General features: G+C 41.8%; 3 protein-coding genes across 7 annotated transcripts in view; 2 read left to right on the top strand and 1 right to left on the bottom strand.

Annotated features, from left to right (window-relative positions):
* Nucleotides 1-14,798, bottom strand: part of PGAP1 (GPI inositol-deacylase) — a 60,696-nt gene extending 45,898 nt beyond the window's left edge. The window contains exon 1 of one of the 2 annotated variants that reach the window (XM_019043496.2): nucleotides 14,216-14,798. In XM_019043496.2, the coding sequence (XP_018899041.2) occupies nucleotides 14,216-14,353 (138 nt within the window). In that variant the 5' untranslated portion in view covers nucleotides 14,354-14,798. The remainder of the gene's footprint in view (nucleotides 1-14,215) is intronic. The other variant, XM_019043497.2, reaches the window with a different exon arrangement.
* LOC109031762 (uncharacterized) lies at nucleotides 646-12,519 on the top strand. The gene is made up of 2 exons (XM_019043499.2): nucleotides 646-1,717; nucleotides 6,104-12,519. The coding sequence occupies exons 1-2, from the start codon at nucleotides 1,646-1,648 to the stop codon at nucleotides 6,524-6,526; spliced, it is 495 nt and encodes a 164-aa protein (XP_018899044.2). The 5' UTR covers nucleotides 646-1,645; the 3' UTR covers nucleotides 6,527-12,519.
* A 1,632-nt stretch (nucleotides 14,799-16,430) lies between the features above and the next one.
* 5PtaseI (inositol polyphosphate-5-phosphatase A) overlaps nucleotides 16,431-17,482 on the top strand; it is a 31,452-nt gene continuing 30,400 nt past the window's right edge. For 2 of the 4 annotated variants that reach the window (XM_072300225.1, XM_072300226.1), the window contains exon 1: nucleotides 16,437-16,923. In XM_072300225.1, coding sequence (XP_072156326.1) covers nucleotides 16,864-16,923 — 60 coding nt within the window. In that variant the 5' untranslated portion in view covers nucleotides 16,437-16,863. Of the gene's footprint in view, nucleotides 16,924-17,482 lie in introns of all 4 variants that reach the window. The other 2 variants (XM_019043463.2, XM_019043464.2) reach the window with 2 other exon arrangements.

The raw sequence follows: 17,482 nt of genomic DNA, 5'->3' as shown, positions 1-17,482 counted from the left end.
CCCAAACATCGAGTTTCAGGCGAATCCATCGGCAAAAAGTCGAGGTTGCCAATTGTTGACAATTTTGAACTTTAATCGGTGGCCATTTTGAAAAATGAGGGTTTGTTTAAAAATCTAACGTCGAATTCGTTCTTCTCGGGTCAAAATACCCCCAGATACCGAATTTCAGGTGAATCCATCGGCAAAAAATCGAGTTTGTCAAAATTTCGAGCCTAAACCGGCGGCCATTTTGAAAAATTAGGGTTTTTTTAAAAATCTAACGTCAAATTCGTTTTTCTCGTGCCAAAATACCCCCAGATACCGAGTTTCAAGCAAATCCATGCGCAAATAGCAGAGGTGCCAATTTTCGGCCATTTTGAACTTTGACCGGCCGCCATTTTGAAACGGCTTGAGATAATGACTTCGGGATTGCGCGAAAATGTTTCTTTTTTTATGTTCTTTCGAACGAGGTATCACAAAGGGGGTCTTCCCATTTGAAAAAAAAAGTTAGGGTCCGTAACCCCCCCAAGGGGGGCCCCCAAAATTTTGAGGGGGTCAAAAAGTAGCTCCCTTTGATCTAAGAACACCCTCCAAGTTTCAAACCTCTACCTCAATTAGGTCAAAAGTTAGAGGGGGGGAGGGGACTTTTCGAACACCCTGTATATACTGCTAAATCTCGCGCAGGCAACCGCCTAACCCAATGGAAAAACGAGAAACTGCGAATAGGTAACCAAAAAAGACCGAACAAGATACCATGATGAAATTCCTCACGAGAGGCTGAAAAAATGCAACCGAGCCCCAAACCAAAATAACGGGGTGCGACATGCGAGCACGTTTTCGCTCCTCTTGCCGCAAGTCTTCCCTTTCTTTCCGCCCCATATATCGACGGCCCAAGTCCGCAATGGCATATCTCGTTTGCGGTGTCTGAAAATCTCCGCCTCTGTCTTATTATTCTTTTTAAGGAGAATAAATTGACACCATTCCTTCAAGTTTTTGCACAATTTTCGTCGCACGGAGAAAAATAATCGCGACAGTTTTAAAGAATTTCCGTTGAGTAGTTTTCCGTTTAAAAAATAAAGTATGCCAGGAAATCTGCGACGTCGCAAGCCGAGTTATGTGATTGCCGACTTACACCGTCGATAGAGTCGATACATGGGGAAAATTTATGAGATCCCTCCAAACTTCGATTTTTTAGGCTTGTTAACACGGAGGGAGAGGCCACCTATCGACATAGACCGTGTATGACGGAGTCCGCAGAATGTGGACTGGAAACATTTTGCGTTCATCACTTTCTCTCGGTGGCGGTGAGGGGGTGGGGGGGGGGGCGGCACAACGTAACAAAGTGATTTGTTTCAGCGTACTCAGGCACACTTGCATGCTTCCAAAAAGCAAAGCCCTCCTCCAATTTAAACAAAGGATTCTGTGCCTGGTTTTTTTCACTCCCTCGTTTTTTTCCCATTCCATTTCTGTTTCTGCGAGGCACGGTCACTGCGTAAATGAACGAATATTTCCTTGAGCTATGAAGGGGCATCTGCACATTTCTCCTCCACACTCATTTTTACGCACTTCATTGGAATTTTTTTTCTTTTTAGTCATTCGCTCATTTTTAATACCTACTTGGGAGAATGTGAGAGGAGAAAAAATTTGAACGCATTCATCATCAGTTATGTCTCAACTGCGGGTGCGAGTGCTGTGGTTGTTCGTTACTGGACTCGTGTTCCTACAGACAAGCAAAGCGGTAAGCTATACTGTCATCGGAGACGGGAATTTAATTTTTAAAAAAGCAATATTTTTCAATGGCAGCAAATTTTTTCAGATGTTTTGATTTCCCCTCTTCTCCTGGGAACTCGATTGACTGTGAGATGCCGCGGCGCGGCGCCGCTGCAAAATGAACGCCATGTAACAAAAACTGCCATAACTAAACTTGCATGCGATTAAATAGAATATGACACAAGCGAGAACTTTTTGTTCTACAAAAACTGTAGAAAATTATTTTATTTTGGCTCTGGAGCTATTTTCAATAGCTAAACTAATCAGTAAATAAATAATCTCAAATACCGGAGGAAACCAAACTGGATCGCAGTAACTTTTTATATATGAACAGCATACACAGAACAGCAGGGAGAAAATCACTTAGCAACTAAAAACTATACAGTGTTGTAAAGTTTTTACATTCTCCCCCCTTAAAAAATGTATACAGATAAAATGTCATTCAAAGATTTGTTTGATGAGGATTTCGCAGATGCATTGAATACCACTCTTAATTTTGTCGTTAGCGAATTTTGTCGCAAAACTCCTAAATGCGGAATATAATATGCTGGGAAGTTGGCCGCTTCCGAATCCGGGACTTCGCTCATGTGTCCTAATTCTTCATATTCAGTTAAAAAATCACAATACATTTTCTTTAATACTGGATTTTTTTCTAACTTTCTCTCCAATAAATACAATCTTCTCAAAGCCAATCTTTTTGAATCTCCTAGCACAGTCGGATCTTCCCTCAGAGGTAAACGGACGATGAATTTTCCATCTGTCCCGATAGTAGTCGTGTTGGCGTACAAGATTTCACATTCCTGCTTTCCACATTTGTCGGATTCTAGGAATCCATTCTCTATATCCCAAAATTGGGCCATTGTTTTGTTGAGGATTGATTCTTTTACGAATCCCGCAAATCTTCTCGAGTGTGCTGATTCTTTGGACTTCACTTCTTGATGGTCCGTTGTCGGGGAGCCGCCTACAACCCATCCAAAAATAGTTTTTTGCAAGCGCGGACAATCCTTATTGGCCGGTATAAAATCAGGCAACAGAGCGTTCCAAAAAACATTTGAGCCTAAAATCAAATCGACAGAGCTGAGTTGATTAAACGTTGGATCCGCTAATGGTAGATGGGTCGCCACACTTACAATGTGTCCCTGCACAGATGGAATTTCAATTGGAAGACTGCTGATAACGAGACAAGGAATCTGCATAATCGAAGACTTATAGAGAGATTGAACCGATAGATTCACCCTTTTCGTAGAGTAAATATTTCCAATCCCGGACACTTCACAGTTGACAGATGTATATGGAAGCTTGAGCATTTCTGCCTTCTTCTCGGAGAGAAAGGACCCTTGAGCGCCTGAATCCAATAAAGCCTTGCATTTGTGAAGTTCTCCGTTCGCCAAAATCTGCAACTGAACCGTAGCTAGTCATATATTCTTTGGGTTTGAGTTGCTTGGGTTATCCATAGATTTATCCATGGGCTCGTCATTGTGCAATAAGAAATGATGAGGCCTGGCACACTTGGAACATGGAGCATTAGTGCATTTACCCAGATGTCTTTTCAAACAACATTGACACATATCTTTTGATTTTATAAATTTTAATTTTTCTTGATGAGACAATTTCTTGAATTTTATGCAAAATGCCAAGGGGTGCTTTCCCTGACAGAGTGAACACAACTTTAAGTTTTGTTTCTGTTCCGTGCATTGCAATTTGGGTCGTTTTTCATGCTGCACATAGCACAGAGTTTTCGTTGTTTCGTTGTGTTTTCTTTTTTCCACCGATTTCTTGTAATTGTCCCTCGGAATTGACTGCGACTTTCTGCGCTCTACCGACTCAAGTAAAAATGAACGTTTCTTTAAAAACTCAAGCAGCTCTTGAAGCCGTGGGGGATCTTTTGTAGGCACCACCTTTTCCCATTCCGTCAGTGTGCTTTGATCGAATTTTGCAGTTGCTAAATGAACCACTAGTGGGTCCCAAGAGGTAGTATCCACCTTCAAAGCATTCAGTGATTGTACCGCCTGATTGATTTTGTTGTGTATATTTTCTAAATCTTTTGCTGTTAATGTTTCCTTTTCTTACAAATACATGTGGGGAAACCAAGATTGACTATCGCTTCGCAATGATTGCGTATTATTATCTTCTTATTTTCGAATTCATCTCTCAAAGTTTGAATCGCAACTAAATAATTTGCTTCCGTGAAGTCGATGCTTCTGATCAAAGAGAGGGCTTTTCCTGATAAAGACGACCGTAAATAATGAAATTTGATGATCTCCGTTAAGTTCATGTTTGAATGAACTAAAGAATTGAACATTTGGAAAAACGAAGGCCATTGCTCATAAGCTCCAAAAGGTCGGTAATTCTGGTGGTTTTAATTTAGTTTTCAAAGCCGTTGTAGGTTTGGCTACTGGAAACACACTTGGTTGCGTCTCCAACAATTCTTTAGCTTTTCCAACAGTTTCATAGTAAGTGCTTTCAAACTTATCAAAGTTGTCTTCATCAACATGACTATTATTTCCATATAGCATATCAATGCTTTTTATTTCACGCAAAATTTTGAAATAATGTGGCAACAATGCCGCGGATTCATCATACCGCGCTTTTATTGCTGAAAGTGAGGAAACATCACCTTCCACAGATTTCTTAAAATTCAACAGCTGACGCTCCAATTGTTCTTTTGAGGTTAATAATCCATTCAACTTTTCATGATGATCAGTATTGGGAAGCGTTGGGCTGATTCGCGAAGCTTTCGATGCCTTGACAGTTCTTGATTTCTTCATTATTATTTTTTAAGAACCGCACTTTACCGCTTTCAACGGCATTACAAATCAATAAATGGATTTACACAATTTTAAATTATCAAATTGTGCAGTCTAAATGACATTAATCCATCATCAAGCTTGCCTGGCAACAATGTACCTAGCAATGCGTTTTTTTTTTATTTTAGAATTTTCGTTCGTGTCGAGACACCGCCTCTGTCCGATCGAATGAGAAGCCTAGGCCCAGGTCTTACACAAGTATTGCAAGGATAAGAATGGAGGCGAAAATATCGCTCACTGCAATCTTATTTCTATCCAAGCTTAATTCATGAGTTCACATCGGGAATGGAGGCGAAAAATATCGCTCACTACATTCTCTATGATGTAGCTTTTAAGCTCTCATCGAATGGAGGCGAGAACCGCTCACTGCATTCATATTATTATCGAATGGAGGCGAAAACCGCTCACTGCATTCATATTATTATCGAATGGAGGCGAAAACCGCTCACTGCATTCATATTATTATCGGATGGAGGCGAAAACCGCTCACTGCATCCTCAATAATAAATTAGTAAGAAATGCTCTTGTCAAAGTGTTAAACGCAACGTCTACTTTTACTCTCTCATTTTTTTTTTAGGTTATCTCAATTACACACTCACATTTCATCTTCACTCTAATTCCTTATTATTTTTCACTTTGACTAGAGATTTCGAGTATATAATCACGTCGAGGTCACCAAATGGAGCTATTTTCAATAGCTAAACTAATCAGTAAATAAACAATCTCAAATACCAGAGGAAACCAAACTGGATCGCAGTAACTTTTTATATATTAACAGCATATACAGAACAGCAGGGAGAAATCACTTAGCAACTAAAAACTATACAGTGTTGTAAAGTTTTTACAGCTCCTTTGGTACACATGAGAAGTAAGTTGAACTTGTTTTTAGTTACCTTGAAAAATGCTTGCATCTGCATCTGATGCTGATCGCCCGTTCTCCTCTCTGCTTATTCCCCATTTATGATACACACGCCTCAGGTCTGATCTCTTTCCTCTTTCTTTTCGGAGTCTAAAATCTATCCCAAACGATAGGTCGCAAAACGGCTATACGGAGAACAACTCCCCCCCCCCCCCTCCATAAAAACATTGGCCTAGCGGTTTTAATGATGTACTATGTGCTGACGAATGACTGACTGGTAAAATAGTGCTGTCGAGACTAAACTTTACTGAGCGGTGATCAAAGACTATATACCAAACACTAGAATTTGTGTCACAAAATGTACTCTGGTGTTTGAGACTTGGGGAGGGGGTACTGACTGGATGTGGCGATCTGACGTGCTCCAATAGAAGCGGTAACGGATTCAGTCTTTATGTATAGAACTTGAGCAAATTATTTCCACAATTCCAATTCACCTGTCTGAGCTGAACTGAACTTTCAGTGTTCGTTTTGCCCTTTCCGTACCTAGTTTTTGGTATTTTTGGCTTCGATTTCCGCATACAAGTGCGTGGACCCAGCAAAATTCTACCGTACTGCAATTGGCGGCATTTGAGTCACATTTTCGTTGATTTTTCTTCGGTGACGTTCTAACTATTTTGTGATGGCGCAGATCTTCAAAGTGCCAGATTTGCACCCGTCCTCGACGCAGGAGACCAAGATATTCTGGCTCAGGATTATTCGTTACGTGGACGTGTGCAACGACATGTTGTACTCTTTCTCCCGGACGGTGCGGGCCCAAGCGGAGACCAACTGCGAGAAAGGCGCCCAGCTCCTACGGAATCTACCCTCGTCGACCATCGGGATAAACTGCCACCCCACGGCTTCCGCATGCATCAAGAGTTCCCTCTTCGGCGGCAGGTACTGCACTTTCACGTGTTCTGGCACTTCTGGCAGTTACCAGAAGGCCCTTAGGAAACTCGTCGAACCAAAACCGATCAGAAGGAACAAAACTGCAGCTTACAGCACGGCCGCAACTTACGACACCAAGAGAGGCATTAAAGTTCACGAGAGTCTCTACCCATCTTCGCCTTAGTCGGAGACGAATCGTCGTTCCTTCGACGAATTGATGTAACATTTTTTAGATACAAATCATGGCGCCCTTGGCGAATGATGGCAAATTTATTTCTAGTAATATAGTATTAATAATTGTACAGAATTAATAATATATCAAAGAAAACAAGGTTTTCACCTGTGTCATATTTCATTTCAAAACATTACACGTTATAAGTAGCAAAATTATGAGACTAATTGAGAACAAGTGTAGAGCAGTGTAGTTTCTTCGGAAAATGCACTAAATGAGGATACTGTTCCATAAAACGCCTTACAATCCAGGCAAAATCGAGGCCGATTCCCTCCGAGAGCCAAAGTATGTCATTTCAGCCAGATCTTGGAAAAGGGGACGAAAGCCGTTTGGCGGAGGTGAAATTTGCTTGAGGGGCCAAACTTCAAAAAACCTTCGAAATACTGTAAAATTCTTCAAATTTCACCAAAATTGAACTAGACAAAAAATATTTTAAAACGCGTAGAATTCCGACCGGGAGGGGGGGGGGGGGGGTATTGTGCCCCTCCTATCTGACCAAATGTCATATTTGTCGTGGAAAAGTGTGAGGGAGTCCTATCGACCGGAGATCAATGAGGAGATAACGCAATGACGTAACTTGCCGTAACGTCAAAGCAGGGTAAACTCATTGCCGAATACCCTGCAAAAAAAATTATTCACAGCGTCTCTTGGAGGACGTTATGCGCGAGTCGGCGCGACGTTAACGTGGACGTGAGTGCGGTGGAAAGCGCGGCGAGACAAAGCGGGTCGCGGGAGCGATGAAACATGACGCGGTGAATACAATCGGCACGAGTGCTCACGGGTGACACCTCCGCTCCGCATAAAATTTCGCGAGAAGCGAGATGCGAGGAATGGCACGCCCGATTCCGTAGAAACAGGGAAGAGTAGCCTCAAACTGGGTGATAAGGAGACTTGATCTACGCAGAGATGAACGACACAGTCGGAGTCGGAATCAGCCGAACGACATCTGGACTACATTCCAATTAGGAACTATAATTTCTGCCTCAATTTAGAAACAACGCATGTACTATCTTTTTTCCTATGAACATGAGTGTTTCTACAGATGAGCCAGAAATTTCAGTTCGTAGTAGGAGAATGAGTCCATTTGATGTTGGCGCGTTTTATATTTTTTCAAAGGGTAATGCAGAGCAGGATCAAGGGTTACGAACGCACATGCGGCATGAGGGGCGGCGCCATCACAACAAGGCTGCCAAAATACATTATTTTCTCTGATTTCACGTAAAAAACAACTCGATTTTGGACACAAATTGCGCAGTAATATTCTTACAAAACATTGAATTGGCTATGTCACTTTTGCATCCTTGAAATTCAGTTACGTTCCTTCAACTGCGGAACGACGAAATGAAGGTCTGTTGGCTGCCATGAGATGAGCTCGGGTGGATTAGGCATCTAAGTTAACCCCGGAACAAAGCGAGAAGTATCATTTTAAAATGAAAGAGAGTCGAGCAGTATTTTTATGGCATCGCCGGATGCATTGTTGCCGGATAGTGCTGAAAAAATCAGCACTTCCCCATGAAAACCCATTAAAAACGTTCAAGTTTTTAATTATAATTGAATAGCAACTTGAATTGACAATAAATTTTGAAAGAAGATATAACATGCTCTGAAATTTTGGAAATTGAAATTGGAATTTTGATTTTATCATCATTTAGTAACAATTTAAATTTATAATCTGGAAAAATTAAATTATTCCGGAAAATAATTTCGGACTTTTAAATGTGAAGTGCCAGTATTGCGATGCCTTGCATTTCAAAAAAAAGGAGGTGAACGGCCATTTTAACAGATGTTGTAATAGTGGTCTTCTCAAACTTGCCGAGCCTGGAATCAATGACCAACTTCGCGACATCTTCTCCAAAACCATTTTCATGACCAACATATTGAGGTACAACAGTTGTATGGCTTTTACATCTCTGTCTGCTTCCAAAGCTCATATAATTTTGGACCAAATCTTCTGCTATCGAATACGAAAAATCATGGATAATTTAAGTTTTATGTTGACCAGTTTCTTGAAAGAAAAATAAAATTTCAAAGGAAGTCTGCAACGTCGCAAAAGGAGAAACCAAGGCGGATAAAGAATGGTGGTCGCATTTCGATTTTGGCTGCCATCTTGAAGCGTTGTGACGTCAGGAGGGTACGGGTTATGCCGTGCAATCCCAGGTTGAGTCGGCCCCCCCGGCCTCGGCCAGCCCATGTACCCGATGTACCCGATACCGTGTGACGTCCAGAGGGTACGAAATGCGATCACCATTCTTTATCCGCCTTGAGGAGAAACCATCGTCCCTCATTTTGCCCAAAAATATGTACGTATAAAATTGAAGGCATTATGACTGGCCTCTCTCAACTTATATTCGTCTGTAACGATAAACAATGGGACGCGTTCGCTACGGCGCCTTGATACAACTATACAACCTCGACGGATGTCCGTATTGCGTTCAAAAAATTGAAGGCGTTTTGACCTCCTACGCATAATACTTGTAGTTGGTTCGATCGACAAACGCGTTGGTCGGCGGTGACGCGGACTTGATGCATTTTTTTAAACTTGATGGATGTCCGTATCGCACCGACTGAAGTGCGAAACCACGTATCTCCATTGCGGTGTTTCAAACTTCCCGTTCTTAATTCATCTCTTTAATATTAAGCTTCAGTATTAATATATCTCAATATATTAAATTTATAGGAATCTCTTTCATTAACATCTTAAATGCTCCGTCGAAACAAATACGGTAAATCACGCCCCAGTCGCATTTCGCCACGCCGCTCGATGCGCCGCAAGGAGGGGTTGCGAAAAACATGTCAATGCCTCGCAGGACGCCCACGATTTGAACACGGATTCTCCATGACTGAAGACAAAAAAAGTGCGAGACAGCGACGGTCGACGGGTGCACTACGCTTCCGTAGTAGGTAAATGCATCATCCACGGCCATTTCCAGGGAAACGAACGAACCGGGCAGCCGTGTCATCAGACCGAAGAAAAATAGGACGGGAAAAAAGAAAAACCGCGCATCTCCTGACGGGACCAACGGGACAACCGTTTTTCCCGAGGGGCGAGGGGGGCCGGGCACGCCGGCCGATCCCTATATTTTTCCCGCCGTCGGGGGACCGGGACGGTCGAGCCGGTACCACCCGCGCACGGATCGGCCCGGCGGTTCGCGCTGAATTTTGACGCAAAGAAAAGGCTTACGGAATTATATATGGTGATGATAATCATTTTCGATAAAATTATTAGTGCTCTGCCGAAATAGATTGAGGTTATTTCCCTGTTCACCCCTACGTCGTACATTATCCATCTCACTGAGATAGCCATCATGCCGCACTTTGCGTCGCGCGGATAAATTGCGAGAAACATTGCCACGCTTCGTCGGACGCCCACGTTTTCGACTCCGATCCATTCCCAATATTAAAACGAATACGCGCACTTTGCTAAAAATTCGGGATTCTTCATACACGACAAATATTAACACAATTCAAAAGACGACGCGCACTGTACGAAAATATCGGAATTCTTCATAAACGACGAATATCCATGACGACGAACGCCTCGGGCAGCCGAGTCATCAGCTGACCGAGAACGTACAGCACGGGGAAAACGAAAAACCGCGCATCTCCCAGCGGGACGAACGGGATAAGCTATCTTTCGGAGGGCGCGAGGGGCGCGGGGCCCGACGCGCGATCCCCGTATTTTTCCCGACCCCGCGGGACCGGGACGGTCCCGCCGCGCGCCGGCACCTCCGACGCCCGGATCGGCACGACGGTCGCGGCGCAATTTCGAAACAGAAATCGGGCTTACGGAATTATATATTAATATATATTAGGAGGATATACATTAGGAGGGAGGAGGATTGGACTTCGCTTCAAAAAGGAAAAAGAAGGAAAAAATAAAAATTGTATACTACAATTATATATGATTTAGCTCAGAATTTCACGAGCAATCCAACCATGTAATGGACGAAGATATTGGGGCAAAAGTAAAAAAAAATTGATATTTTACGAAAGGGCTTCCTATGAAGAATTTTGACCTGAAGATAGGGGTAGAATAGCAGCAGTTCGCATACAATAGCTTTTCGCGTTCACAATACCCGGTCTCGTCGATGTGCGTGCTCGGCCTTGCAGCGTTGTCATTTACATGGTCCGTGCGTTTATTCGCCCGATTTTTCAGGGATCATCGTTCGTGGGCCCTACTATAGTGGCATGTCAGGGGAGCGGCAAAGCTTTACAGGTTTGTACTTGACAGATTATGTTATGTAAGTAGAAGGTATGAAAAGAGTGTTTTGGCACTCAGTTGAAGCACTAGAGTCACTGGGGTTAATGGGTTATAGCACGCTCATGTAAATTTTTCAAAATTTTTGGAAAAAAGTGGATTTTTCTCAAAATTAAGGTGCTCAGAGGTCCAAACTTGATAAAGTCTTGTGTAAAATATTGTGTAGAACGTTTTTGGTCCTTCGACAATTTTGCGTGTCTAGCTGTGAAATTTGTTTGGTAAATCGTGGATTTTTGAGCGCACCGAACCCTCTGATTTTGGACATGGCGGCCACTTTCAATATGCTGTCTCAGGTTACTGACATTTTGATTGCTGGAGAAAGGTGTCCCAGGGACCCTAGAAGGGACCCTGAAAGTTTCAGAGAGGCACGCGAAAGTGACTTGGTGGCCCCTAGACTACCTAGCACACCATGCACTGGCTATGCAAGGTGTACTTTGTACGAGAACGTACGTTTTATGCCGAACTATGACTCAAAGAAGTATACTTCAGCCAGACTTGAGCTTTTACTTTTACGTCCCCGTTCTCTGGGCTTGAACTCGATCTTGATCTTGGCATCGGACCGCATCCTCCCCAACGCCCAACCTCGGCCGGAAAATAATATCTGACGTGGAGGTTCCTCTGTGGGTCTCGCTCGGGAATGAAGCGCCGTTGTCGGACTCTTCACGTTTCAAGCTCCATTTGTTTGGCCCAACTTCGGAAAACTCGACCCAGCAGGGTCTTCGCCAGGGTCAATTAGAACAATTCAACGGGAATCAACCTAACTACATCAAAAGTTATACCTGATTCCCTCGGATGTTTTTTACTTTCTAAGTCCCCTAGGGTAGAGAGCGGAAGTATTGTCATTTTTTTTCCCTGACAGAAAACTAAGTAAGTGCCTGACACTAAAACGTGAAATTGTGTGAAGATTTCCTTCATAATCTTAAATTTAGACATTCTGAGAGCTGAAAGCAGTTCACTTCTCTGTCAAGGTCACGAGCAGTTATGCTCATTCTGGTTGAATCTGTCTAATTACCACCCATGCTCACAGCAAATCCCCCCCCCCCTCCATGTCAATGAATGAAAGATGGGTATAGCAAAAGCACATTAAGTATAGGAATACTTTACTACAATAAAGATCAAAAGAAAAAAAATTGCGAACTTTTCTGACTTTCCCTGACCTCTGAGTAAAACTCCCACGATGATTTTTCTTTTAATCATGCGCTGCCTTTTGCTGAATTTCGGACGATCGTACCTTCCTATTCTAGAAATTCGAATCATGGAAAAAATCTCTAGAAAATTAATTCAAGCTCCATCTCTCAAAGTCATATCGGTTAAAGTTGCTAGGCCAGTGCCAGTGTGCTACTTGCGATAGTCCCACGCTTTCCCCGCAATTTCTCTGAATTTCCTGGTTTTCCACACCGGAATCCGTGAATACAGTATTGCCAAATTTTAAGGATCCCTGATAGTAAGTAGCAAGGAATTTTTTCTTGCACGTGGGACGTGACAGGTAGGTACTCTTGAAACGCATCTATTCTTTGAAGAGTATGTGAAGTCTAGTGGTACTCAGCTGTCTTACTCAGTCAAAGTCTGGGACCGGAATCACTCGTTGGATATGGAAGCTGAATGTGGCTTAAATGTTAAGGTCATCAGTCCGATGCCTGAATTTTGCGCGTGCGATTTGATTGGGACCGGATAGTGGCGTAGCTAGGAATTCTTTAAAGGGGGGGGGGGGGGGGGGTCATTTACATCATTTTGTGTGCGTCCCTGATAATTTTTTATGTCTGCCCTCCAAAAGTCAAAACAAAGGTACAATTAACGAGGCTAAGGGCTGGGGAGGGGGGTCCAGGCCCCTGGAAACCTTCCCCCCCCCCCTTTGTCTACGCCACTGGGACCTGAACTCAGCAATTCTAAGTTTTTTGGAACTACTCAAATGGATTGGATACCAATCTGGATGTTGAGCAATGGCTGTCGACTAAGAAAAAGGTCTCCCTGGAACTGCTTTTGCTGCAGCCTTGAAGATGAACCATTCAGCAATATTGCTTGAAATTTTTCGAGAATACTCGTCATCACATGGTGAAAAATCAATGATAATGGGCGAATTTTTGCAGATGAATTTGGTTGAAGTTTACAGTTTACTGCCAACCTCCTTCGCGAAAAAATGAAATTCCTTCCAGCCCATGGTGTGCCTACTTACAACATTTGGTTTTCAGACTGGCAACAATGACAACCACATCCAAAATTCTCGACCCATAACGTGCGGTCAACCCTCCATTGATGCAAACCTTGGCCAAAACTCATTGGGCAACTGAACTTAGTTCTTGATTTCAGCAGGGCAATTTCCTCCTTTGGTTTGCAACCCTGCCAGTCTGGTCAAAAAAATGGGCCAAATACACTGGCAAAAGTTTGCCTGATATTAAATAAAGGCCTTTCTTGTTATTTCCTCTGTTGAGGGACTTTAAGAAAACTTTGCAGCACCACAGATCAGTGCAAATTAGAAAGCTCTAAATTTTTATTTAAGATTTGGCAAACTCCCTGCTTATTAATTTTAATACAGAAAAAACGAAGTTTTCGGGTTATTTGTGATATTCAAGAATTGTCATTTGAGGATGAGAACTGTCCTCTAGTACTTAATCAAAAGAGGAGGCAGTTTTTTTATCAAAAAAGTAATTCAAGAGATGACAGCTAACAAAACAGCACTCAAAATAAATGTGGAAACCCAAGTGCCCAACAGATCTTGGGCTCATATTACAGCGGATCTGGGAATGTGACACAGAACGGATCACAGAGAATCTGTGAACTGAAATCAATTAATGGCTAAAAAGTTGTTTTTAAATCCTCATGTAGGTAAATAATAAAATTGTAGCTTGAAAAGAAAACAAGTAGGTGCAGAAATTAGGGCTAACTCTTCATAACTCTTCTGATGGGTCAAAAATGTATGCTGATTCTATGTGAAAAATCAAATTGAGCAAGTATACTTGACACGCGATTCTCAACTTGCTGGTGACCTCACCACCATTCACCAGCGATGTCACTCACCAGTCTGCTCCCCAAGTCTTTAAGCTCTCTAGGTTAAAGGTCTAGTGAGGAGACTGGCGAGTGGTGTTGCAGGGTAAAAGAGTAGAGCTTATAGGTGAGTTTAGCAACATATCCGGTTTTAGTATGCTGATAACGTCTTCTCTCCTTGAGTAATAAGAAGCAAGATTAACATTGTTACAAAATCTTTGCTCAAAGCTAGAGCAGGCATTCTGGTTGGGGAAAATGTTTTGCCATTCATGCCATTCATTAAAATGAAATTTTAATTCAATGCCATTCATTAAAATGAATCTTATGAAATGAATTACAGCGCAGCACTGCTATGGTACATCCTGAAAAATCATGCAAATGTCGGAGCAAAAGGTACTTACAACAAACGTTGGGTATCCATACATGTAGGTCATACCGCATTTGTTTTCATCAAAATGAGTGAGAAACCGATACAGCCCAGCAATGTACGCAATGAAGACCACTGCAGAGACAATGACAAACTTACTAAACGGCAGCATTGTACTTAACTCATTCAGAATCTAATTGAAGCACTAAAGGGAACACACAGAGATCCGCATGACTGTTGCCACAGCTAAAATATTTACAAGCCCATGTTTCATGAGAAACTGGAAAAAACAAGCCGTGTGCCGAGCGGAGATTGTTAATCGTAAACACGACCGATCCTACGGAGGAACAAGTTGCGAACGTCTGCCGTTTGCCGAAGCCACTTCTCCACTGAAACTGAAAACTCAAACTGAAATTAGACCACAAATGTTGCCATGCTCTCCTTGACTCAGGAAGAGAATGGGTAGATCCAAACTGTATTTAGTACATGTGTGACTGCGAACAATAAATCACAAATCACTTAAACTTTTTCCGCAAACAAATCACTTTTTTAACCACCGCCACAGCTGATCTCTGCAAATTTTCGCTCCTGAATTTTTGTTCCTTGCATATGCAAAATGCAAAAGAAAAACAAAGCAATTCAAAATAAAACATACTAATAAAATGAAAAACATTTAAGCATGCGCAATGCGCACAATGCGCAGCAAGATGATATTTTCAGAAATACTTGTACTGCTCGTACTGGTTGGTTAGAGTCCCTTTAGTACTGGTGGGAACTTGAGTGGCGCGAAGTTTGAATTGACGCGTCTGGTGCGAGTTGCGCGCAAGAACAATTTCTGTTGCCAACATCATTTATGTATTGTAACAGAATATGAAAATATGTAATGATGGAACACATTAGAAACATTTTTTCGAATGTGTTTTATTAGTATCAAGATATTTTATTAATATTGATTTCATTAATATTAAGTTAAAGTTTCTCCTCCCTTTAAAATTATTACCTACCGGTGAAGCGCAAAATATAGACCAAATAAATAATTTAAAAAATCAGTTTTTATGTGCCATTGCACTACAGAAAAACTGATAAATTTGTATCGAGTTTTTTATAAAAATCTTTTTTTTTTGTCTGTTTTGTGTTTTCCCAATAATAATGTTAAAGGGAGGAGATACTTTAAGTTAATATTAATGAAATTTACTTGGCGTCTATTTTAAGGGATATCGCTGCATTTAGGGCGACGAATGTTAGTTTGGCGATTCATCTTTACAAGGAATGTTTTTGGTGATGATTTCGTTCGGCGCCCCACCCCAGCCCCAGCCCCCACGGTGCGCGATTGAATCTCCACGGCATCGCGTTTTTTAAAATGCTTTTCCGAAACACTGCCCGAACAACTTACGCTTCACCTTCGGAAGTAGCTAATTAAATTCACAGCTTGAATGTGGCATGGATTAAGCGAATGCCCAAAAAAGAAGATCTACTCGGACACATGTAGGTATGTGGATGCAGCCGTCAGAATTGCTGAGACTTTTTTGGATTCTTGTCCATCGCAGAAGGTATTCACGGCGTTCGCGTCTGTTATTTATCCAAATTGAGCGTATCTGCTTCCTTCAAGCCGATTAGGTATAATTACTTTTTGCTCAACCTATCAGCTCGAACTCGCTGACAGCTCTGCTCTGTCTCTCCCTTCTAGAAGGCGTTCTGTCGACCATTGAGTATCGACTGAGACAGGAAAATTCGAGTCAATAAAATGTGCTTTCAATGTGTGTTCACAAATTCTAGTTATGTCTCCTTGTTGAAAAATAACGCGACAGCAAAATAAGATGCCCTGCCGTGTAGAAGGGTGGATCTGAACGGCATATAGGCCGACGAGTGAGCAAGATGAGATATGCAACGGTCTCACAGCACACGCAATGAGAATAATTTGAATTTCTCTGTTAGAATAGCAGTCCAAACTTCAAAGTCTCGCTGAGGCTGAGGTATTGACGTCAGTTGACAGTGGGAGTGGTTAATTGTGTGCGATGTAGCCAAGTGAATCAAGGAGAAGTTCATTTTTGGTTTCAATGTTTAGTGAAATATTGTTTTGCGCCGTTGCCGCGACAAAGATAGCTAGAAATAAGCATAACAAGTAAACAAGTTTGAAAAATTTTTAACACCAGAAGACTGTACATCGTTTGAGCTGCGTCGCAACTCACTTTCTGTCTTAAGTGAAATTCAGATATATTTTGAGCAGTTGGCAACATTGTTTTGAAAGCTGTAAGATTCGCGCAGCCCGCACAGTGCACACAAACATATTCACCATATTCACTCTCCACAGCTACACTCACGGAACAGCTTACACACACAAACACATATTGGAACCTTAGTAATGAAGTGATAACCATGGAGCGAACTGACAACTGACACTTCGAATGTTGACATTCGCTGTTGTGGCTGCTGTCCCTTGCCCTATCCCTGTAATTGTGTTTCACTTGGAACATCTCATCGCTGATGTACCCTCTACAGCTCTGGAATAATTGCCTGCATAATTTGCATGGCAAAGATCCGGCCCAGAATACTTTTTACAGCATTAGATTTGTTCCTCGCAATGACAGCTTCTTTTAATTCACTCCCTGTCGTCTAAAAGTATTCGCATCCCCAGTTCTTTTTCTATGTTTACCTGTAATTTGTTCGTCTAGTCAATCAAGAATGGATAGTAATACACCTGTCATGTTCATCACTGCGAACGTTGGTTCAATATTTGAAAATGTAAGTTGACATCTACTTCATTCCTAATCCTTGTTACCGACGATTCAATAGAGGTTAACCAAATTAACACATCTGTATTAGTGGGCTGATTGTGGATCCTATCTCAGCATGACATCAAAAATCAATTTATTACACGGCTTAAATAGGGCTTTGTCATGTTCTATCTTGCAAACACAGCAAAGAATAGTTTTAACAATTGGCCCATAGGAAGGTGAACTTCCTAAGGTACTGTCTGATTGTCTGCTAAGTAAATCTAAGTTCTTTCTAACAACTTTTCATTTAGATACAAATTCGTTTATCGTACGATCAGCCAAAGTACGTAATGTGGCTAGATTATGACTGCACTACACAGAGTATTTACACTGTAACTTGGTAACTTTTGATCTGCTTTTAAACTCTGTAATGGTCTCTTGAACCCTAATTTACTTCTCGTTGTAAGTATCTCTATGTAGTATTTTAGTTCTTATGTAGTGGTTAAACACCCACTCAATCTGAGATTGCACAAACAAAAGTTGGGGAATTTTCAATTTTGAGGTGCTGCTCCATTGAAATTTTGCAA

The sequence above is a fragment of the Bemisia tabaci genome, chromosome 4 (assembly GCF_918797505.1).
Source record: "Bemisia tabaci chromosome 4, PGI_BMITA_v3".
In the NCBI taxonomy this organism is placed as follows: domain Eukaryota; kingdom Metazoa; phylum Arthropoda; class Insecta; order Hemiptera; family Aleyrodidae; genus Bemisia; species Bemisia tabaci.
The sequence above is the reverse complement of the archived record's forward strand: the minus strand, read 5'-3'. Positions and strand labels throughout refer to the sequence as shown.

What these genes read in the sequence shown, in the direction of transcription:
- LOC109031762 (XM_019043499.2), top strand. Translation starts at nt 1,646, where the DNA reads ATGTCTCAACTGCGGGTGCGAGTGCTGTGGTTGTTCGTTACTGGACTC. An exon ending in TCCTACAGACAAGCAAAGCG is followed by an intron (nt 1,718 to 6,103) that starts GTAAGCTATACT and finishes GTGATGGCGCAG; the next exon opens with ATCTTCAAAGTGCCAGATTT.